The following is a 24,829-nucleotide window of genomic DNA, read 5'->3' as shown; positions in this document are numbered from 1 at the left end:
AACATTTAAATTTTTTGCATCATTAATTAATTTATAAATACTGATATTTTGACAACCTTACAGGCACAAACTGAGTTGCATTAAATGGAAAATGCAATCAAATCAAGCCAAGTCAAACAGAAAAATCAACTTCAATCAAATTTATGGTCAGATTTGTTCAAATCATTATTCCTTCATTCACCGATAACTCATAGAAAAAAAGTATATTTTATGTAAAGTTGTATTAAACTTGAATTACTTTAGCACAGCTCAAGGATGAATAGCTGTTTTCGTGTTGTTTGTGTCAAAGAAGGAAGCAGGCAAGGTGGGGGAATATTAGCCTGGGCTTATTAAAATGAAAGTAGTGTGTGTGCTCTTGTGTGCACCACTGTACGTATTCTTTGTGTGCACTCAAAGAACCACAAAGAGAAACACGGCAGACCTCAAAATGCTAGTTGGAGACAGAACTTCTTCAAACATGAACAAACTCACATTACAATGCATCAAGAGACTTAGACTACAAAAGAAAGGCACTGTTCTTTTCTGCTTGATCCAGCAGGCACCTCATGATTTAGAGCTGGCTGTCTGGTATAACTTAAGCCCGAATCTCTCATCACCTGGACGCAAGCCCTATTTAACCATGATTCACTTAATACCAGCATTTACAACATGAAAGAGCACTACTGTGCATCATAGAATGAACCTTTTTTGGGGGTAACACACTCACACAGCCTCAAACTTTTCTTCTCCTCACTCATAGTTAGCTCTCTGCTATAGTAAACAAGTTTTCTAAAGAGCTAAAGACACGGCACGTTGCAACCTGTCTTTTGAAACTGACATAAAGGGTAACTGTGAATGCACATTCCGTATCCAAGCTTAACTATTATCTTTGGCCTTTAGAACACGCCCACCAGACACACAAAAAGCCCCTGAACACTGAAGCTTCTCTTCTACAGCAGAAACAAGCTGACTCCCAGCATGTAAAGCGTTCAGCACTCAGAGCCATGGTGCACTTCAGGCTATGTATGGTTTAGGTTGATTCAAAAAAAGAAACGATCTCATGTCTCAAGACAGATTATATGCACTGTCAGAGGTGGCTTCCTCTCCGAGAGAGTTCCCTGTAACCTTGAATCCGAGGACAGCAGTTGTATACATTTGCAGTGACTGAAAGCTGCACAGACTGACAGGCTCATCCTGACAGGAAGGGAACACAGAAGTATTGTCCATAGCAGAGATTAAAAGCTTTGCTCTTCACTTGCCTTCCACCAACTCAGATCTAATACGGTTCCCTGGATTAGCCAAGAACCTTTTCAAATCCTGTTTCAAACAAAAAGCAGCACAAGCAAACACGGTCACACAGACAGACCTTTAACCCTAACGCAAAGTTAAGGTTGTAGCACATCAGATGAACGTCTTACCCTCTCTCCGCTGTTCCTCCGGAGAGTCCCCACCGGCAGCTTCAGCATCAGCCGGCGGGTCCTCCCGGGTGTCACTGCTCCCTGGACCACCATGGTACGCTCCAGAGTCTGTGTCTCTGTGGGAGTGCGAGCATGTGTGCGCGTGTACGAAGTGGGTGTCCTCGCCGTCCCGTCCAGCCTGACAGCCGTGCTTCACGCGAGTTTTTACGCGTGGGTGTGTGTGCGTCAAGAAGGAAAGTGTGGGATGTGCACAACTCTCAACTCTGGTCCTATTGAGAGCCCCTCTCTGCTCCGGCTCCCCTTCGTGTTAAAACACTGGCCATTCTCCTCCGTTTCCAGCGTCAGTCTGCCGTTTACGAGGTGAAGGGGTGTGTGTAAGAGTGTGTGCAGGGGAGGGAGAGGGAGCGCGCTTTGTCTCCCTTCTCTCTCTTCTCCTGCTCCGACAGCTCCCCTCCCTCCCACTCAGACTCACTTCCTTCAGATGGGGGCTTAACCAGGTCACTGGATTAATGTGACGTTATAGCTCTTATTAGCATACGCACTTGTGTCACATGACACCATAATAATTTTTTGAGCAAAAAAAAATAAACCCCCACTACTTTCTCTCTCACACACACCGAACCCTTACACAGGGAATCACGTGGGGAACCTCAAAAGGAATATGGGATGTTTTGCCATCTGGAGGGGAGATTATCTCTGAAATCCCACATCCAGCTTTCGCCTCCTGCACTGTCTAGGCTATTGGACACAATGGGAGAGTATGCCACAGACAAACATACATCCCTGCTGTCAATCATGCCCATTGCTCGTGAAAGCAGAACCAGACCCTAGAATGAATTTGTTCAGGGAAAAATGGAGAAAAATGGTATGTTGCTCTCCAAAGAGCAGTGATGGTATAGTTTTTCTTCAGGGTACGTCCAGTCACAGATAGCCGCAGGGAGCGTCAGCACCCCATTCAGCTGAGTCAGTCTCCTGTATCCATCACTGTACTCTTTACATCTCCATTAAAGCTATTGGAGTCATGAGTCACAGCCACTCTGAGTGACTTACTGTCATATTCCCATCATCACTCACTGGTGGGCTCTGTTCACCTGAGCACGTCAATACTCAGCTGTCAGCTGATTAACCAAACCCAATCAGCTGACAGCCGAGTATTGATACAAATCTTACACAGAAGCAGTGATGTTGGATGTTGACTTGTAAGGGAACAAATACATGGTAGGCTATGAATGAAAAAGTATTCACAACTTAAATTCTCTCACTTTGTCACATTAACACCATCGATTTCACTGTATTTTTTGATATTTTAGATAGACAAACTCATACTTGTTCATAACTGTAAAGTGGATGGAGAGCAACATCGGTTTTTCAAAGTTAACAAATAAAAATCTGCATATGTGTGCCTGAGTTTTAAACTCCCTTTCCTTGATTCGCCTACATAGAATCCAATGCAGCCAATTATCTTTACTGGCCTATATACAGGTCAAAAAGTGACACTGCACAAAATCCTGACGATACCCTCCCCACAGTGAAATAGGATGAAGATGGCATCATAGTGGGAGGTGACTTTTCTTCAGCAGATGCACAGAAGTGGGTCAGAGCAGAGGGGAAGATGGATGGATGGCATCTGTTACAGGGTGCAGAAGATTTGAGACAGTGAAGTGAAGGCTGACCATGCAGTGGCACAAAAGCCTTAAGGCTACATCCAGAGTGACCCAGTCAAAGCCCAGACCCAAATCTCATTGTCAATTGCAGCACGACTTGAAAACTGATGTTCACAGATGCTGTGAACTCTTTTGACTCATTTGCAAAGAGTCAAAAGAACTTCTTGTTTTTAGATGTGCAATTAGAGCTGCATGAAAAAGTGTAGCTGTAACTGCTGCTGTTTAAGACATGGTGTTAAAGTTCTGAAAACGTATGATTTTTTTTTTTTAATTTCTAAAAATGAAATTGAAAACCGTGTCCTTCCTCGACATTATTGTGCTGCCATGTGTTAGTCCATCTCCTAATACCCCATTCAAATACATTAAAGTTTTGTCTTTGTAATGTGGCAAAACATAAGGAAGGATGAATATATTCTATTACTGAAGAATGTAAAAGTTTGGTTGGTTACAGAAGACTGACCACTGGATCTCAGATTGAAACCTCCCATGTTTCCTTCCTCTGAGTAAGAACCCAAAGGCTTTATGGTTACATGCTTTAATGTGTGTCAAACATGGGCTCAAACACACATTTTGCTAAGGTGTAGCGACAAACAGATAGGAATAAAATAATCTGCAGTGGTAATCCCCAGCAAGCGTTATTTATTCAACACCATGTCCTACATCTGTGAGTGAGTGACTGTGGCCTACATGAAAAATATCAGAGCGGATATTTATAAACTCGGTCTGCACACAGACAGAACTCAGAAAAGACAAACTGAAGTGGAGGAGATTGGAAAAAAAAAACTTAAAACAATGAATCATTTCTGCTTCTTTGTGGAAAAACTGTTTGTGGAAGAAGTTAAAAAAGATCTCAACAAAGATCAATTCCTGTTGCTGTTCTACAGAGGTCATAGGATGACACAACTCTGCATAGTTTATATGCAAAAGAATAAATAAGCAAACTGATTTCACCCTAGTCGTGAAACAGAAAAACATCTAAAAGCTGCAGAGTCTTCATTTGCCTTGTGCATAAAAAAAGTTGTCCTCAAAATGAACCTTGAGCTAATAACAGAAAGAAAACATGCAGATACAAACAGACAATAAAAGAAAACAAAGGAATTACTCCCTGAATATGAGACGTGTTAACGAGGGGGTAAAAAAGCTGCTGGATTGTTTGGGTTTTATTTCTGCCTTGTATCTTCTGAGTCTTTGTTTGTAGCTATAATAATAAGACGCAATGGTTCTAAATCGTGCCATTCTGGCATTGTTCTGCATTAATTTACCCTGATAACTCTGCCTGCCTCTGCCCACGGCTGGCTGACTCATCCAGCTCCTGATTGCGTGTGTGTGGGAGTGAGTGCGTGTGTTTATGGAATTGCCCTATAGTTAGACTCTGCCCATCACAATCAGGGATGGAAGGGAGGTGGGGGGGTGAGCTAAATGTTTGCATTTCGAAGCTCCACAAATTGCAAAGTATTGTGTTACGGCAACATTGGGAGGGTAAGAGATAAACAGTTCAATCTTAACAGTTCCACCCCAAGAGTGTAATTCAATTCATGTTCACTGTACATCTCCACTTGTGCTCTTTAGCTCCATGTTGTTGTTTTTTTCCTCCGTCTCTACAGACCAAGATGAGCAGAAAGAGGGGGCCTGCCACCCTTTTATCAGTCCAGAACCAATCAATGTGACTTCTCCGCAGGGGTGCTTCCACTTCAATTACCATCCTCGAAGCACCGTCTGCATACGAAGGCATTGGAAAGACGTTTACAAGCTCAGAAACGGTTGCAGATAGGCTGCGAGGACTCAGGGACGTGTGTGACTAACTGCAAAATCTAGGACAAATTTGTATTTTTTTTGGGAGATTTGCTGTATCTCTGGGACAGGTTGTCCTGGTCAAATTCTGTCGCTCACGGCTCACATCTGCTCACCCACACATCGAGACGCATGTGTGGCTGAGGATCAGGGTTTGCGTTTTTGCTGCTGTATCTCTCAGAGTGATTAACATGTTAGACACTGGCACCAACAAATTGAACTGATACTGAATGTACTGTGTTTATAACTTTGATATGGTTTTATAGGGCCTTGACTCACACTCCACAATCATGCAGTGATTTATGCCTTATAATAGAATTAGGATATATCATTCCAATGGGAAAATCAGCAGTCTATTATGTTGGTAGCTGCAGATTTGAATGGGGTGCTAGATGTGCTTTTACCCCATTGAATAGAATTCATAGCTTTTGAATTATTCATATCAGCTTACTATAAAGCTGGTGTGTGTGTTGGGCCAGTTAAATATCAGAATCTAAACTGTGCAGGTAATAAAAAATTAAAAGATTAATGATCATAGCCAAATGGTTTCTGGATATGCACGTGAAAAAAGATGAAGCTGACCCTTATTCTCTTTTCACTAAAGTCACATTTGATTGATTCTATGACCATCCCTCCCTTTCCAATATTAAAAGTAAGAGTAATTAATCATATTTAATGCATTCACATATTGTAATTTAAGTCAATCAAAAAATAATTTAGGCAAAAAATAAATCACTTTTGGCAAAAATGCTTTGGGTCATTTTTTTTAAGAACAGTAACAATTCTAAAAATTGTTACTGTTTTAATTATGGTTAAAATTTTTACTATAATCTTAATGGTTGAAATTAAAATTATGGTCAAGGTAAAATGTTTTTGTAACAAGACATAAATCAGATTTAAAACAACAGAAGGACATCATTCTGAAAAACCAGATGGTGATGGTAATGTTTTTCACTTCTCTGTTGTCTGTTTCATGTTACAGACCTCGCATTCTCACTTCAAGTAAATTCGAAGCATGGTGTCACAATACAAAAACAGAATGATTGAAGGGGTAGTATTATGTATTTTCCAGGCACATTGTGCCATTTTGTAGCACAATCAAGTAACTATGTCACTTTCAGTTGTTATAAAAATGCTGTATATATAAAATATAACCAACAAGAAATTTGACGCCTTAAAATTGGTTTCCGTCTCTTTTAGAAGCTCCTGCTCTTTCCGACACTCCCCCTTTAGCACATCATCACAACAGTTGTCCTTCATTAAGCCTTGTACCCCAAAGTTTAACCTTGGAACCTCTCCTATTTTATATCTTCAATGCTATTCAAACAAGCTTGACTTAAATATCATGTTTTCTTGTCCTTCCCATTTTGATAAGTGGACTTCTAGCCAAAAGTTCTTAAACACTATGCCCCAAAGCACAAAGAATAAATAAATAAATGCTTGAGTTACATTTATTTCACAGACATTTGAGCCAGGAAAATTTATTTGATTATTATTTATTAAAAATATGACAAATGACCACCAAAGAAAGTGAGAGAGTACGGCAGCAAAAGATCACTGCACTATATTTATTGGCAGAACAAATCTATTACATAAGCTAATTTTCTTACACACGTCCCAAAGTCAATAGCCACTACACCACATGAATAGCAGCATGCTAAAATCAGTATAATTAAGTGCTTTACACATCTGGGTTGTGAAGCACAGCTCAGACCTCCACACTGCTTTAGCGTGTGACATACTGAATTCTCTCTAACACCACAGGCTCTTACAATCTCTCGCAGAGATGTAAACTCCAGAGACGCTGAAAAAGAAGGAACAGCGAGGCAAAGAGCAGAGCAGAGCAGTACAGCTGTGATGGCAACAATCCCATCCAGCTGAGGCCTCTTTCTGCCAGAGCAGACCAGGGGGATGGGAATGAGCGAGAGAAGCCGTGTTCAGAGTCGCCCCGCAGGCCTTCATCTCAGAGGAGATGTACAGGAAGATGACTGGGAGGTTGCAACGTTTGTTGGGGGTGCGAGGAGGGGATTCAATTAAACTACATACGGCATGAATGCATCTTTAATAGAGCTGCTTCATTTCCCGATGTGACTGCCAGCCTTTGTGCATGACTGTGAGGCGGGTTTGGTTAAAAGAGGTGCCACCTCCCTGTTTCTCCATTTGTCGTCCCCTCACAGCTCTGGGGATCGACAACACACCACAAAGCAGCTTTGGCAGCGGGTGAGATGACGTCACCTACTGGCATTTTACGGCAAATGATCCAATCAGCGAAGACAGATCCTGCCATTATTTCATTCAAGTCAGAGGATGCTTTCATGTCATTTGGTGAATAATGTTTCTTGGAACATGCCATTTCATTTTAACTTTGCTGTACAGAACACACAGATCTGACCTTTCACCTGGAAATAACTGCTTCTCTCTAGAAAGCAGTTATTTCCAATGGCTATGTCGATGGACAGATGTAAAATGCTTCTGTTACATTTATTTCATTGTGCCAGTAAAATCACTTTTGAGTCAGGTCAAAGCAAAAACCTTTTTCTTAATGTAATTTCTCCCCTTATTGATATTAAAAGTTGTATTTTTCCACATTTAAATGTGTGAAAATTTGGTACAGCAATAAAACATCAAGTTAGAAATGTGGAAAACACTAAAAAAAATTCCATAGTTAGGTATAGGTATAAATATTTATGGTGTTTAAGTAAGCATAGGGGGAAAAAAATCAACCACTTTTTTTTTTGAGTATCAAACATAACATATCTCCCAGGTTGCCCCAAACCTGCTTCTGATTGACTCACCAAGAGACTTTCTCTTTTTGAGAAAAAGTCCTCACCTGGTTGAATAAATAAACCTGTCAGTTTTTTTTAGTATTATTTGATTTCTGTATGCTACATTTGTATATTTTAGTATGAGACTGATACTGAAGTTACAAAATTTTAATTTTTTGATAGATGATGAGACTGATAGATATATGACAATCAATGCAATCAAACATAACTTAATCATACCAGAGCTGATGAATTTTCTCTCTTAAGTATTCCACTAGTGAAGCATTTCAAATTTTACAGGGATGTAATAGAGTCCATAAAAATGTCTGTCTTGAGATAAAAATGGATTTACTACAAATTCCTACTGAGACAACACAGCAGTGACACACTTTTCTTGTTGCAAGGGGGGCTGCAAAGGAAGTTCTTTCCCTCTCCACCTCTTGGCTCTCCTGATTCATTCATATGCAGTGGTGTGCTAATGAAAATTGCTGTGCACCCTTGGATATAGTCATGTACTGCTGCTGCTGGTGCTGCTGCTCTGAGCCAATGAGCATCAGCAGCAGCAGAGATATAGGGCTTTGGGGTTCCTCTCCGCTGGAGGATGGAGAATCGCTGTCATTATTCTAATGACCCTTAATATTCCTCGGTTTCACACAGTTAGAGTCACAGATACTCTAATCTGATTTTTTCTCCCCCTGTATATACAGTACACATTGGGGGAAGGGTAATTGTGCCTTAAAACTCCCCAAAATGTTAACATTTTCATGAAAATTAGATGTCTGCACCAAGAAATGGTCTGCTGGTAAGCTTTCCCATAATGGTTGTTAATTTTCCCTGCTTTAATTTGATGGTTCACTAAAATGAGCTCATCTCTTCATCCGTGTGTGCGCCTGTGTGTGTGTCTGCCATATGCATGTATGTTCATCCACCAGACTGGAACGGTTACGTGAAATTTGAATATTTCTAATTTAAGTATGCAAAGTGGGCAGATAAGCGTCTGCTTTCCAGCCTTTTTCAACAATTAAAACAAATAAATAAATAAGCAGTCTAATTAGTGGAGAGGAAAAGCAGAAAAAAGAAGCATTTCCGTTCTTTCCATGTCACAAGCAAAGCACGAATAATCCAAATCCAGTTGTGGCCTGTAAACGCTAATCTTTATCGCATTGGTCGTAAATCATCTGTTAAATGTGCGAAAATGGCCAAATCTGCAAAATAGGTTGATGGACTGGAGCATCAGATTTCTGCATATATATATGTATTTATATATGCATACATGAAACTGTGACATTTCAGCCCCCTGCAGCAGAGGATTGAATGCTTGCTAATGCGCACCAGAGGCTCAGTATATCTGAGGAATAAGGGTAGATTACGGTTGCTTCCAACAGATGCTGGTCCCTGTAAACAATGTTAAAGGGAAACAGCAGCTTAACGACCAAACTCATTACAGCAGCCGGGTACATCAAAGCGAGCGGGGGCTCCTCTGTTACCAAGCCTGCAAATGTGCCTGAGCAGAGGTAAACCACGCAAGGCTCCACAAACATATGTTTCTGGATATGAAGGGGTGGGAAGGTGCACTTGGTGTGCCCAAATGTTTCAGGAACCACTGGGGACAGAACAATCTCACATGACTCTCACATTCAATTCCATGGATCTTTTATCATAAATTTCATATTTCCTCACAAAGTTTTTAACTTGCAGGACTAATCCTATGCTGAGTCATGTGTTCATTAGGACATTCATTGCAGGCTGGATTGCTGGTTTCATCCCAGATCTCCTTCTTATGCACAGGAGCTGCATGATTAACCATCTGAATTTTTTTTTCTTCCATGCCAATTATTGAGCAAACATCTGGATGAGGTGCGAACATATGTTGGCCTCCGGTCTCTAGATACAATTAGGAGCTGGAGAGATTATACACATGAAGTACAGAGAGAAGCTAGAGGAAGGATGGAAAATTTAATCTAATATCACTTGTTCAAAGTTAATAAAACAGTAAAGGACGTTAAAAGGAAATGAGGATTAACTTACAAAAACGTCCAACAGCATGTGTTCCAGGGTCACTTCTAGGTCTTCGAGACGAGCTGCTAGAGTCATCTTTGCACCGTTTTAGCAGCTGATTTTGCAAAAAGCTCTCCTTTCAACTTTGACGTTAAAGAACTATCTGACCTATTACTCTTTTGCTAAAAAACTAAGAATTTGAGCTTGAAATTAGTCTTAAATGTTAAACCATTTCAGTCACAAAATTCAATATCTCCAAAGAATTGTGCCATATCAGCTTCTAATTATCTCTGCTTTCTTTCTTTCTTCCAGGAGAGATTCCCAAATGCAGCTGCTCCAAAAGAAATCCAGGGAAACATGTCTGTCTCCTGCAATGTTGGCTCCAAAACCTGGCTATGTTTCGGTCAGCGCTCCAAAGCTGGGTGAGGGTCCCGTCACAACGCTTGGTCCGTTTCCTGAACAACTTACAACTAATGATGAAGAAAGAGGTCAACCTAGATTACTTTTTAAACTTCTAATTATGATCCATGACTGAGATGAAGACACGCACAAGTTCCTGTCAGAAAAGGGCAGATCTCTCTATTCCTGTTAGGATGCACAGTGGAACGAGACTGATGGAAGAGGCATAGATAATGGGGGGAAAGGAATATTCTGAGACACAACTTCCTGAAGTCACATGTCTCATTAGGTTTTTTTCCCCAACATCTTTTAGTCTTACATTTTTTGACTTGCTTACACAGTTATGCCCATCCCTCTTTCCTTCTATCTGTCTCCCTCATGTCCCTTTGCCTTTTTCGGGTCTCTGTCCACAGTGCACTTCTTTGTTTTGAGGGTGAGCCTGAGGCAGCTGATGCACAGTTCTGGGTTCTCTTGGCTGGGGTCATCCTCTCTAATACTGGGCCCCTCATCAATGGGCCTTTGTGGCAGGCTCATTAAGGCTTGGCCCTGGTTGCTGAGGCTCCCACAAACACACCAATACAGAGAGAACAAAAGCGATATGGCCTGAATCGATGACTGGAAGCTTATGTAACAGTAGCAGGGAGGGGCAGGCAAGGGGTGCTAGACAGGGCATGTGGAGTTGAGGAGCGATTGGGAGAAAGAAGAGTGCTAGGCAAAGAGGATGATGATGCACTATGGAGGGGATTTGGCTAAATGGGAGGAAAGAAGAAGACGGGGAAGAAGAAGGAAGCAGGGGGACGAAGGATGTTGACAGGACGTCTATAGAGAGGGCTTGTTTTTGTTTTTCTGGAAAGTGCTGGTGGAATGTAGCCCCCCATCCCCCTCTCCCCTCAACTAACATGACATACAAAGGGGAAGAAACAGGCTGGCTGAAGTCTAGCTGGGCTGAAGTAGAAAACAGGATATGAGAGTAAAGAGAGAGGAACTGAGTGACTGCATTGACATGCATGTAAGATACCAAGAATTCAGAGTGCTGAGGGGAAATCAGAAAATGGATTCATGCTGTTAGTGCGAGGTTCTCAGATTTTCATTGCACAGTGACTTAAAATATGAGTCATGCCACATGTTCACATTTTGTTATGTACAAGTCCGAGCTTAAATATTGTTCATTGTGATTTTATGCAATAAATAAACGAAAAGTATTGAATCTCTGCAAAGGGGAACAATTTTTCCCTATTTTGATATTTTTAGGGACAAAAATCCCTAAAAAGTGTGCAGTATACTTACTCTGCTACCCCACCGGAATCCCCAAAGTTGTTTTTTTCTGTAGCAACAAAAGCAACCAAACATGTACAGAAAAGGTAGTGATTAACAGCTAATGTATTATTCATTGTATTCCTAGTTTAACAATTTTTAAAAACTCCTTCAGTCCGCTCCTTCTGTTTCATCTCTCTTTCATCTCTTGTCAACTTTATTCTTTTCCCAGCACAGGCCTTATCTGACAGTGACCTTTGACTTCCCGCCCCTTACAGCTGTGAGGTCAACAGCCACTCATCAGTTCTCAGATCAGTTCTTGGCACTCAGCGCAGAGAGGTGTGTCAGAAGCTTCTGCGCTGCCATGACTCAGTGCACCCTTGAAGACACACATGTACACACCAACACTGTAATACACACCATTTGGTGTTAACGAGAATACATCCATCAGTTTATTGTTGCCCTCAGGAGGCTTTCCCGTCTTCCTTATGTTGCTCTTATTGCTGCATGCCATTTAACAACCAGCCATTAATAACTGAGAAATATTCCTCTAATCCTCATGTGCACGTTGCTCATGCATTGTTAATACTGTGTTTTACATCGTGAAGATGGACAGTACGCGGCCACTAAGACATGTACGGGGGACAGCGTGTGGATCATGAAAGCAGACAGGAGCACTGGGAGCAGCAGGTAGCTTATCCAAACCGGCATTCATCAGTAGTGAAGAGCTTAACCCCCAACAGAGCTCCAAGATAGGACAGCATGTCCCAGTGTGACTTCTGTCGTGGAGTGGTGAGGGTTAACCCAGATTTCTGTCTGTAATCCAAACAGTTTATATGGTGATAGGGGAAGAAAGTGGAAATGAAAAATGAGGCTGTTTATTTTAGAGGCATCTTGAATAGAAAATACTTAAACTGCATTTGTGTAGCCGTATGTTATTGCACATGAGAATCCTTTTAAAGCTATTGGCACTGTCACCTTGCAACTCATTATGTAATTAACTATCACAACGTACAGCAAACATGGATAACATATAAAAATCTGAAGTGTGGAAGGTGAGCCTCATATGTCTTTTTTGAAACCTCTAACTAATGTTCTCACAGGATTCATATTGATTTAACTTCCCACTACGCTGAATAGCTTCCCTGACGTTGCCGAAAAGAAGTGTCTCTTCAGCAATGTTAGTCGTTAGTTGCTCCCAGCATAATTTTTTTCTATTGGGGATGATAACTATTTGACATAGAAAAATATGCTGTTTTCAATGTAACCCAAAAAGCTCATTTTTGCATCCATCTGACCAGAGGTAGTTCTTTCATTATTGGATCTTCTTCTTGACACTCTTATATCAGAGTAAAAGATACAACTGTACACTCTTTTTAACCATTAATCTATTTTTTCTTCCACTTCACAACCATGAGCTGAAATCCTCAGATCAAACAAACTTTAGTTATAATGTGACAACTGTATTTGCTTATTTGCTGTTAGATATATTTGATACAGATGAACGTTTAGCACCAAGAATCCACATTTGATCATCATCTCATGTTATTTATACATAATATACAATACAATATGTCACAACTACCCTGTAACAACTTGCATTAGCTTAAAATGATCTTACTGGTTTCAGCGCCTTGGGATCAATCATGCTGAAGAAGTCGAGGTCTGAGACGTATTTCCATTGTTTGCCATCACCAGATTCCTCCTGAAAGCCGACTGTCCCAGTAATCCAAACAGGTCTGAGAACATGAGAACTGTGACCACCACAGCAGCTCATGCAGTGCATGTCAGCCGTGTTATCGCCCCAACAAGCTTCTCTGATTGTGATTCATACTAAAAGCTCAGAGGGCACTTTTCCCCCTTAAATCTAATTTTCAGAAAGAGAGGAGAGCGCAGATCTGTAAGAGTCTGATTGATCGTGATGTCCACCTGGTGTGGAAAGTAGGGATGTGTGTTAATCAAATTCTTGGATGTCTTCCAAGTGATTTCAGCTTGCACACACCCAACCACATGCACACACACATAGATGCTTGAAGATTGTATCTACTCAAGACATGTTGATAAATCCTCTTAAGCACCTGTTCACATCCAACTGTGAAAAGGTTTACTGTAGGTCTTCAAAATGGAAATGCTGGTGCTAACAATGCTACTCTCGCAAACTTGACATAGAAAAGCTTTATAGAGCCATTGGGTGGAATATTGTAAACAGTATCTAAGATGAAGAAATAAATCTGCTCTACTATCAGCTGTTATTCTGTATTTTCCAGTTTTTACCTTGTTATATCATCTTTGTTTGCCTTATAGGTTGTAGAACAAGCAAGTGGGGACGAAAAAGATTCTGCTTAGTCATTCTCTGCGGTGCTCTTTGTAATTTGAACCTTGCTGTGTCACCCTGCATCCCAGATCTGTCATTCCTGATTACCGGTGAATGGTGCTGTGCAATATGAGTGTCATTGGGTGCATGTGTGAATGCAGTTTTTTTTCCCAAAGATATGTAAAGAGATGGACGCAGGTGCACTCCTCCATTTTATGTCATCCTTCCTTGGGATTTAAAAAGACATGTTCAAACACAGTTTAAAAACAATACCTACTAATCCTTCTTTTCATTAGCAAATGTGCACAGCTAATAAAAAACACAGTTCTTGTCTCATTCATTAAATATTTATTTAGAATTGATATGATATTTTTCTATTTGTATTTTATTTTTTATTAATTTTACTTCACATTCTGATCACATCTAGTGAATTGTGGAATAACTGAGTATTTGTCCGGTCAGCCTGTAATAGTATGCCACAGCAAATGCAAACCTTGACGAAGACCAGTCAGTATTCATTTTGGTTGAATTACCATGTGAAATAAAGGCATTTAAGATATTTTTCCATCAATTTAGTTGTGCACCGTTAATCAGTTTTATGGGCACTTGCTGTTTTCACAGTAGGCCTTGTTTTCTACTGAAAGCAGGAAGTGTCTCGCATTACCTACAAATGGATGTATTCAAAAGAAAGTTGATTAGTTGTGTTGCATTGTGCCACCAAAGGCATTTAAACATTGAACCTTTTTTAACGAGGGATCTGCTTTTACAACAAAATAGCAAACCATATGAAAACTGACATATTGAGTTTCACTGATTTTACAGAAAAAAATATAGTTAGTAGCTTTAAAAATCAGGGTAGTAAATGAGAAAAGTTTACATTTGAATACATAAACATGGTCTTAAAAATACAAATATGCACGCAACCTATGTTGCTCTAACCTTATCTTTATCTCCCCTATGCTGCACAAGCCTCTTTCAGCAGAATGAGTGCATGTTTGAAAGGTACTGAGCACACAGAATGCGACAGAGGCATATTTCAGAGGCTGGTTGTGTGGAGGCACTGGATTGAGTCACGCTCCAGCATTTTCTGCCCCAGTAAACCTAGCCCACTTTATCCTGTGCTGAGGAGGCTTCCCAGCCTACAACATGCCCAGAAATAGACACAGCATAGAATCTATTTCTGAAAGGAAAAAACCCAGAATGTCAAGAACTATGTTAAAAAGACCCTGATGGCTGCATGCAAGTCTTCACAACTTTTAGGACTCGCAGTAGTGTGTAAGCAGCATACTCACATTGCATATGAATCCTGGAATTTTCACACAGGACAGGAAATCTGATTTGTAGCAGTGTGAACCATGAATATTTGATGGTACTGTTACATATTAAAACTCTACAGACCAGATGATAGTAGGAAATGACTTATACATGATCCTGAGCTTTGCTTACATTTTTGTGTTTCTATTATTATGGATTGCATCTCCTTTAAAATGCTGAATTTGTTAGATAGATATTTGTGGACCAAGACATCACTTTTTTCATGTCAATCAGCTCTAAGGTTTTTATTTAAACCTATACAATAATATTAGTGGTAGGTCACTGTTTCCTCATATGGTGAATAGTTCAAATTTTTAAGATTTTTGTCTCATGCTGTCCTACAAGCAGGATGCAGCTGTCTTTGTGACAGTTGTTTGTGAACTCTCCCTTTTATAGACAAAGAATCAATATGATCTCATCTTCCAAAGACAAGCACAATTAAGAGGTTGCACCTGCACACATCCCCCAACACTCACTCAGACTTGCATTTCCTCCATTTTTGACCAAGACAACATAAAATACTCATTCTAACCCTTAACACATATGCACACTTTCTCCCTGGGGTGCGGTAACCCAAGCCAGACTGCTGTAGCTCCACCTCCCGCTTGAGGCAGAAGGCTAATCTGCTTGTTACTGTACAGATGGGCCCCACACCTTGGACAGGTGCGGCAGCTCCTCAGCTGCACACAAACCAAGGCTGAGCCCACTCAAGCTTGTTGTCTTTGTTGACTTGCTGAGACGGGAAGTGGAAGGGGGAGGAGAGCCTCTGGGGTTCAAGGAAAGGGAGAGGTAATTTGAGCGGTGCATCTCTACCTCTTGACACTACCTCAGGCCATTATTTTTGCCCTTACATGAAGTTTTTTTTTTCTAAATTGAAACTGACAGTTCACCACTATTCTGTGCATTTCAAGCCATCACTTTGGTCTAATTTGTGTCTCTGTATCTTGTAGGTAAAATAGATTGAATAATGCAGGATGTCGAACTGTATTGAGTTCGGGATGGAGGGCTGGCGGACCCCCTGAGGAGTCGGTCCCTGTCCGCTAGACAGACCAGTTACCTTCCACCCTTCTCTTGTCTTTGTCCTTTCTGTGCATTTTTGTTTACAGCACAACAAAGAGATGCAGTGACTGACAGGGTTTGAACATCTCCAAGTTAAAATCTTGCCTCTTCACACATTTTACCAAATATTTACAGTGGTTTGCAAAAGTATTATAGACTATAGTTTTTATTGGTTGGCTGATTGATTAAAAAAGTCATTTAAATTATTAAGGAAGAAAAGCTAGCTTTCTCATTTTAAAAAAAGTAATTGCCCCCGTGACCCCTTTCGTAAATCAAATATTAATTGTGATGATCAACTACATATTTTAGCTCAATAGCCACACATGGTCCTGAATACTGTCATTGATGTAGAATCAAAAAATCACTTTAATAGTACGAGTCTGACAAAATGAAGAATGCTGAGAGATCAAATCAATAGAAAAACAGATAAGAATCCCAGCTAAATGTGAAAAAGTCATTGCACCCTGAACCTAAAAATGGGAGACATTTAACAGTTTGGAAATCATTACAAAGCCATTTCAAAAGGCGCTGGGGACCCAACAAACCACACTAGGTGCCATTATGCACAAATGGATAGAATATGCAACAGTGGTGAACCTTCCTAGTTGTGGGAAATTACTCCAAGAGGGCTCTGGCTCATCCTGGAGGTCAGAAAACATGTAAAGCTCTGCAGGCCCCACATGCCATATGCTCAGTATTCATGACTCAATGATAGAAAAAAGACTGGACAGAAAAAAAGAGTATCCACGAGAAACTGGTTGAACATCACAGAACTTATTAGCTCAACTCGTTCTTGGATTATGCAGGACGACAGTGATCCGAAGCACAACAGCAAGTCAGTCTGAATAGATTTAAAACTTAACAAAGGCCATGCTTGAAAACCATGCAATGTGTCTGAAATAAACCTATGATGTAAATGGCTTGGTGCTGCTTAGGGTGGCCCAAGCAGTTATTAGGTTTATTAGGTACGCTGACCATCTTCCATTGGTTTAGGATAAGGTTTTAATGACTTTTTTTGCTTAATAAATAACAAGAGTAATCCTTAAGTCCTTAAGTTATCCTTAACTGTAACCTGTAATATATCTTCACTGCCTGCTCAGTTGTTATGATGTACACTTGCAGCTTCACTTGCACTTTATCATGACTTAAAAGCAGATTTTTGTATTTACTTCAGTTATACTAGCTTGATATGAAAAATCATTTGATCTGAAAAATTTATGTGAGACGAAAAGCACAAACAGATTCGATCTGCAAGGGTGAAATATTTTTTCTTATTGTACATGTACCTTTGTCTAATGACTGGAGCAGTACTATTCCTTTTTTAAAAAAAAAAAAGCTAACAGAACAACAACAAAACAAAAAAAATGAGCTAAAGCAGTTTCAGAAAAAAATGAAGGAGCGGTGGATGATGTCTGGGGGTGGGAGCATGGGGGGGTGTAGCCCTCTTAATTGCCCCTCAAGTCGACAGCAGGAACAATAGGAAGGCCACTCAGTCACTGACACAACTCGTAATTATTAATCAAGCTCAGCTTTTAACATATGCTCCCCCTTTCAACGTATTAGTCCCTCTTTTTCTCCCTTTCCCTTTATTTCAAACCTTGGCTTGCTGCTCTTTGTGTTTCTTGGACAGCCGGAGGAGCAGGATGAGGTCATTAATTATATACCCACCAGATCCCTGGTCGCCACGCGCACCTCTTTCTGTCGCCTGATCCCTCTGCTTGTATGTCTGTGAGAGTTCCGATGACGAATGGGAGAAAATCTGCAGTTGTCTGGGTCTTCTGGGGCCAAACAGCCAGCACTCAAACACAGCAGCGGACAACTGCCCATTAGAGCCAAAGGTCTAGTTTATTGTCGTCATTTATCACAAAGGATATAATAAAGAGCAGGCAGGCTGCACCTGACGGTAGCAAATCTTAACCAATAAGAGGAACCCTTCTCCCCCATTTTGACCTTCTCATTGCAGCCATGAGGTGACTCTTACAGCTTTCTCCTTACAGAAGGAGCTGCAGGAAAACAAACACCACTTTAGCCACAGGCTCCGAAGGACCTGATCTGCATCAGCTGGCCATTCAAGCGCTAAAACTCATTATTCACGGGACCCTTAGGCAAAGCAAATAATGACATCTTGCAGCGTCCTCTGGCGGTCTGAGAGGAAACAACAGCTGACAGAGTATTCTTGAAAAGGGGAATGCGTTCAAGTGGCAGGCAGCTTTGCCATTTAAAGAGATAAATGCATTTAAGAGCTGTTAATATAAAAGGACACAAGCTTCTAACTAGGGTTCACAATCTTTTATTTTTATTTGATGGATTGTTACAAGAATCAGTTTCAGGATTTGGTGTGTCTAATATATCCACTGGGCATTGTAGTGCTTTGTACCAAGGATGTTTTTAGTTCATTGTTCCACACAAAGTAGCTTAAGCTCAATTGGTGAATGGAGAATGTCTGTAAATAATTCTTGTCAATTATTGTAGCAGGTTTTTATTTGGATTCAGGTCAGGACTTTGTATAGGCCATCAATTAAATTGAATTGCTTTGATCGAAATCATTCCATTAACTGTAGATCTGACTGTATAGTTTTGTAAGTCTTGGGTTAAAGTGAATCTGCAGGTCAATCTCATGTCTTTTACAGCTGAAACAGGGCTACTTGTCCCTGGTGATAAAATACATTTCCAAAGCGTAAGGTTCATCTTTCATTGTGAGCATGAAATTTTCAAAGTGATTTGCTGTGTTAGGATTCCTCAGACATGGCATACTGCATCTAAACCATGAAATTAATTTTTTGTCTTCTATGGTCTGAGCACCTTCTTTTACAGTTTTGATATGTTTTCAACATGTGGCAAATATGATTTCTTTAAACAACAACTTTAGCTTTGAGATTCTTCAATTAAATAAGTGGAGTACATTAAGAATTTGCTCTTTATTTACTAATTAAGTGACTAGAAACTGATTTCAAAGGATTTTATGTAGGGGGTAAAACACAACAGCAAACCAAATTTATTAGATTTTTATTAGCGTAAGTGAAAACCATGTGTGGTTTTTCTTCTACTTCACCATTAGACACAACTTTCTTTTGCTCAATCACTAAAATATACATATATTCATTGAAGTTTGAGGCTTTAACATGCAAAAACAAAAATAAAAATAATTTTGCTTGGCACTTTTAACTTATAGAATTGTCACCTGCAAATAATTTTTTAAACTTTTTAATCAGTTTATAAGATAAAGCTTTCATACTTGCAAACTACTTCAGGAGAAGATCTCTAAACTAGTTCCAAGGTTAAATAAAATTTCGACGTCAACAATCTGTGTCCTGTTATTGTCTGGCAACAGTCCCGCAAAGTTAAATGCATGTTTAAAAACTGGGATGTCAGACAACTTGGAAAGACAAAGTACATATAATCAGAGTGCATCAAACAACAACAGCTGCAGCAGTATACATGCAAACACCTCTAGACATGTATTAATAGCCTTAGCAGCAGTGGCAGATGCTCACATCTGTTCAGAATAAAAACCCACACGCATACATGTGCAAACCCAAAGACACACACGAGCACGAGCTATAAATCTGACACACGTCACCTTTAATTGTTTTAACAAGCCATAACGAGAGCACAGAGGGTCAGAGACACATTTAGGATGATGTAAGTATCCCTGGGAGGATGGATGAGCATCCGCCTGGCAACTGATTTCATATTTGGGTTTAATTCAGCAAAATGGCAGCTGTCTACACCTGGGAGGGAGGTGGTAACAGGACATGTGGCAGCACTTCCCTAATGTTTAAAAAAAAAAAAAAAAGCAAAACATGAAGTGTTGCCAAAGAGGTAAAATACTGTCAGGCAGCAAGTCTGCAAACATACCAAATTTATCCAGAGGATGCAAAATGCAAAATTTGCTATGCGCTTCCACAGGAAATTTTCGGTTTTTTCTCCAACCAACTGTAGATGGTCATTTACTCTGAAAGTCTCAGAGTTACTACTGCATTTTTCAAAGAGAAAAATGATTATTTCTCTTCAGAGCTAACATCCAGCTGCAATCAGATTTATTTTCTCCTCCATCAATCCACCCTTGAATTCACTCAACCCAGTCTGCAGCTGAAAAATCAACATTGATAAGATGTGTGATGGCAGCATATGGGTCCATATGTCTGAGGGCTGAGCCTGTAGACGGCACAGAGCATGCAAACGAAGCAGCATCACAAACGTGTGTTTTCTGGATGCAGATCATTTGAAAATGCCAGGCATCTGTACAGTGTTCAGTGTCTCCATGACCAGTCATGTATGGAAGCCATAAATTAGTCATTAGCGCACCAGAGCATAAAAATTGTAAATGTAAAATGGGAACGTGGTGCTTCAGCTAAAGACGTTTTTAATGAAACGAAGCTCTTAAAATAAAGTACAATATTGTGAAAAAGTTCAATATTTTTCATTCATTTCAGAACATAAAACTGTTAAATTACAGATTTATTACACATAGAATGACAGATAAGATGGTCAAAACCTCAAATTCAGTTTCTCAGAAAATTAAACCAATATTTACATTACCATAAAAAGGCAGCGCAAACAGCAATGTCAGAGTAACTGATCATGCCTCCTTTTACATGAATTATTGCATCGACTTGTATTAGTATATGGGGAAGACATTAAGGAAAAAAATGGTACACAAACAAAGATGAATGTACTTTCAAACATAAAGCTTATTTTGATATTAATGCATTTACTAATCGGTATCCAAGCTTATTCTCGTCTGAACTGCAGTTTTTGCTGCAGCAAGCTCCCTCTGTATATCTGAAAATAGCTGTAATAAAAATGACATAGTAAGTAACTTCATCTTTCAGGTAGAAGCTTCACCTGGAGGCAGTAAAACCACACATTAATGCCTATATCCAACCAGTGGAGGCCATTAGTACAAAAAAAAAACAAAAAACATACCCCTTTGTGGCTTTAAGTCTCCTACTTTACTAATTACGCTCAAAAGAACATGAAAGCCGGGAGCTAGAAACACTGCAGCCAGGGACTGAACCTGAGTCTCTATGGTGTGGGAGGAGTGATGGCAAGTTTGAGCTGCAGGCTGCATTTGTAATCATAATAGTATACCTCGCTTCATGTGATCAGGTCAGAAGTGGAACAAAGCAGTGGCCGCAGGAGACTGAATGTAGCTACATGTTGTGTTTCAAGTGATAATGGTTTCCCCAGCATGCTGTTCCAGGATAAAGGAAGCTGTTATCCATCTTGTCTTTTCTTTCTCAAATTCACTTCTTTGAGAAGACATTAACAAGTAGGCAGTGTGCTAACAGCTGCTAAACTCGTTGTTTAAAGGTGGCATTCACATTGTGACCATACTGGCCAGAAAATATAAATCTGTGTTTGGAATGAGAGAAACGCAATAAAAAGGAAATTCAGTTGAAGATAAAAAAAAGGGAAATCAGTGGATAAAAGGAGTTTGTATTTTCCCGTGTGCAATAAGCAATGCACAGGGGGCAAAACACAGATGAAAATGTACATTTTTGGCCAAATTGCAAAATTCTACATTCATCAATCTGACTGGATCATTCTGTGTTGGTATTGGTAGCATCATGCTGTGGGGATGATTTTCTTCAGTAGGGACTTGGAAGCTGATCTGGATTGATGAGAAGGAGGACAGAGATAAAAGCAAAGAACGAATGATACGTCCAGGGCTACACTGGAAGGGATCAGATCAAAATGTATTCATATCTAGAAGGACCAGGAAAAGTGCACCTAAGTCGACTTGAGACAAAAGTTCTGACAATTGCCTGGATTTGCTCTTTACAGATGCTCTGCATCCAAACTGACTGACGTTCTTCAGTTTCTGAATGGGTCTCAAGATATAAAAAGCTGGTCAATAAACTAATCCAAAAGGCATGCAGCTGCATTTGCAGCAGACAAACTACAAAAAATCAACTCTGAGGACCCAAATATAAATATATATATATGTCACATTTTTGAGTGATTATTGTAAGATACTGTACATTAATGTTTGAGGCTCTAATATAACAAAATGTGCAAATATTCAAAGACTATGATAAGAGTATAAAAGAGTATTTTCTGTATCTGGGTACCCTGGTCTTCTATTTGATCAACATTTATATTTATGTCACTTTTCCTGTAAATTTCTGTGTGTGAATGTGGAATTATAACATTCCAGCACAAAAAAACAACTTTGCAATTGCTGTTCTCTCATGGCTGCCCTATAAAACTCTCCCTTGGGACAATCTATTTGATGCAATTACACATATAGAGCCAATGTACATAATGGGATTGGTGAAGGCCCTTTTAACACTGGCCATAACAGTGATACACTAAAATAAATGCTTTAATGCTTGCATGGGCTGAAGTTATCATTACTATTCATTTGTTTGCTTCCTAATCGGAAATTATTTAAAATTGCCTGAAGACAGACTGCAGCAAGCGAAGTGGAAAATTTGCACTCTTACAATTTCCATTGCTGCTGTCCTTCATGGGCTGAATTTTATCCTGGTTGGTCGTACATTTTATGCTGCTTCAACGGGACAAAAGAACATTCGACATGCTTGACCCAGCAAGGTGCACACACACACCCACACCCCTTCACGCAGACGTGATTGGAGAGGGAGTGTGGACAACAGAACACATTTTCAAACAATGTGAACGAAATGTGGAAGACCATTGTTTTTTTCTTTTACTTCTTTTATTATTATTGGTAGAAAATGGGGTATGATATTCAAAATAGATATTAAGAAAATCAGCTACCGTTATTTAAAACTTCAATGAATTCAAGGTATTTGACTGAGAATTGAAGGGTGAAATTGTAATCAGAAAAATATTGTTTTTCACCCTATGCGCTCTACAAGATTCTCAAAAGTGCAGTGTTGAGTTTATCCAGTCCTGTTTATTTGGATACTAAGTAAAATTCACTGTAACAAGCTGCCCTCAGAGTTTATTGAATCAGCAAATAGATTCCACCTGGTTGTAATCACTTTCAATATAAACCTTCCTGTTTTGAAAATGCCACAGAGCTTTGCTAGAAAACACTGGTCAACAAACAGCAGCCAGAAGAAGCTCAGCAAATAACCTGAAACAGAAACACAGCTACAACTTTTCAGACAGGAACTTGAGTCCCTTTGGCGTCTTATCCAAAATTAACAAGATAGTGTCTGAGATGACAGCTGGGACATGAAGCTCTATATTCAATAAGCATATGTGTGCGCATTAGTGTGTGTGTGTCCCTGTCTGTGACTACGTGTGTGGGGGGGGGGGGGGCGCGGGCAGGGGTGTGCGTGTGTATGCGTGTGTTTGTTTGTTTGCACGTTGCCCATGTGGCTCCAGTCACCAGACATCCTTCTGCTGATTTCTTTGGCCTTTAAATGTTGCCAGATAACCTGCTGTGCATCAGCACATAGTGAATGTGTGTGTCTTAGTGTCTGAGTGCATTGCCAAAGACAATTCCACCTTCTGCGACAGACCCCCTAGTCCACTAACTCTACCTTTTTCCTATAATTATTCTCATCTGAGCAGTGAGGCGGTTGGGATTCAAGGCCGTGGGTCTGGTCACTCTCTTTGTAGCTCAGTTTCTCTCCTCTCTACCTTGACCTTAACTCTCAGGACAAGCTGCCTACTTTTGAAATGAAGCACATGGAGGGTTTGATGCAGGTGGGAGAAGAGAAGGAATGAATAAAATTTGTATTTCATTAAAATGAAAGACGAGAGGAGGAGTTATGGTGATTATGGCTTGCATATACAGATGAGAGACGCATGTAGACAAAGAGTCTATAGTTTAAAAAGCCTCTTTTGTAATGGAAAGGTGTAGGTTTGTGACAGACACCAGAAGACGAAACCAGAGATACTGACAGAGACACAGAGCAACAAAAAGAGGAGCAGCTGAATCTCTCTGATTGGACTGATAGAACACTGACAGGGTTAATCTCTAGATAACAACTCCCTATTGATTAGCGCACACACGAGCTGATTAGAGAATTGATACACAGCACACACACTTACAGCCTACATGATCTCCAGAGAAGACTTTTCTGGAGCTTCAGATCCTTGCCCTACTGACCTATATGCATAAATAAGACACAAGAGGGGTTCCCACTGGGGATCTTTTCTTTTTTAAGAGTCTTTAGATGTTCTGTTTGTTTAGATCTACAGTTTCAAAATGTAAACAAGTCCTTCATGTTTACAGCAGAAGTAAAAAGTGTTAAAGTTAGGAAGAGAGAAGTTATTAATGTATGTGCTGTAATTTTTAAAAGAAGGTTCTTATCATTCCTTATTGTTATTATTGCTAAATGAATAAATGTGACGATAAAAGCAACATCAAAAATATTAATAATCAAATAGGGAATAGGAAAAGAAAAGCAAACAAAAGAAAGTCCCAGAAATAATATTAATACATTTACTAAAAGCAAAAAAGTCTCATGATTGATCTGCAAAAACTAAACAAAAACTCAGCAGGAGCTTATTTTTCTATTGTCACTTCGAGGTAAAAGTCAAGTGTGGTGTAAAGATGCCTTTTTGTTTGTCCTTTGGTTCAAAAAAACATACTGTTGCACTTTTTTTTGTTAAATACAGAACAAATTTAATGTACAGCAGTTTTGCTCTTTGATAAGCTGTACCTCACTATTCCACAAAGACAAAACATTACTCTGTCTACTCTGTCTTATATGCAAATAGACAAATATAATGTTGTAAAACTTTGTAAGTGCCATGAATTTAATGAAATAGAGTGAGAAAATTAAAATTCATGTCCACGCTTGATACTTTCTTTCATCTCTGAAGCCAAGTGAAAAGGCATTAACAGAAGATTACGCAGGGCAAAGTTTGACAGACTCCTCTGCTTGATCATCATCAAATCTGCTAAACTCACTTTGATGCTAAGAC

The 24,829-nt window shown here is 39.8% G+C and overlaps 1 protein-coding gene across 4 annotated transcripts in view; it reads right to left on the bottom strand.

Annotated features, from left to right (window-relative positions):
- Positions 1-24,829, bottom strand: part of frmd4a (FERM domain containing 4A) — a 121,202-nt gene that overhangs the window by 75,805 nt on the left and 20,568 nt on the right. The window contains exon 1 of one of the 4 annotated variants that reach the window (XM_023345162.1): positions 9,646-10,183. The exons of 2 other annotated variants lie outside the window; for them this stretch is intronic. In XM_023345162.1, coding sequence (XP_023200930.1) covers positions 9,646-9,711 — 66 coding nt within the window. In that variant the 5' untranslated portion in view covers positions 9,712-10,183. Of the gene's footprint in view, positions 1-1,397; positions 1,787-9,645; positions 10,184-24,829 lie in introns of those variants that run through there. One more of the 4 variants, XM_023345156.1, reaches the window with a different exon arrangement.

Source organism: Xiphophorus maculatus, chromosome 2 (genome assembly GCF_002775205.1).
Source record: "Xiphophorus maculatus strain JP 163 A chromosome 2, X_maculatus-5.0-male, whole genome shotgun sequence".
Lineage (NCBI taxonomy): Eukaryota > Metazoa > Chordata > Actinopteri > Cyprinodontiformes > Poeciliidae > Xiphophorus > Xiphophorus maculatus.
This window is presented reverse-complemented; position numbering and strand designations above follow the sequence as displayed.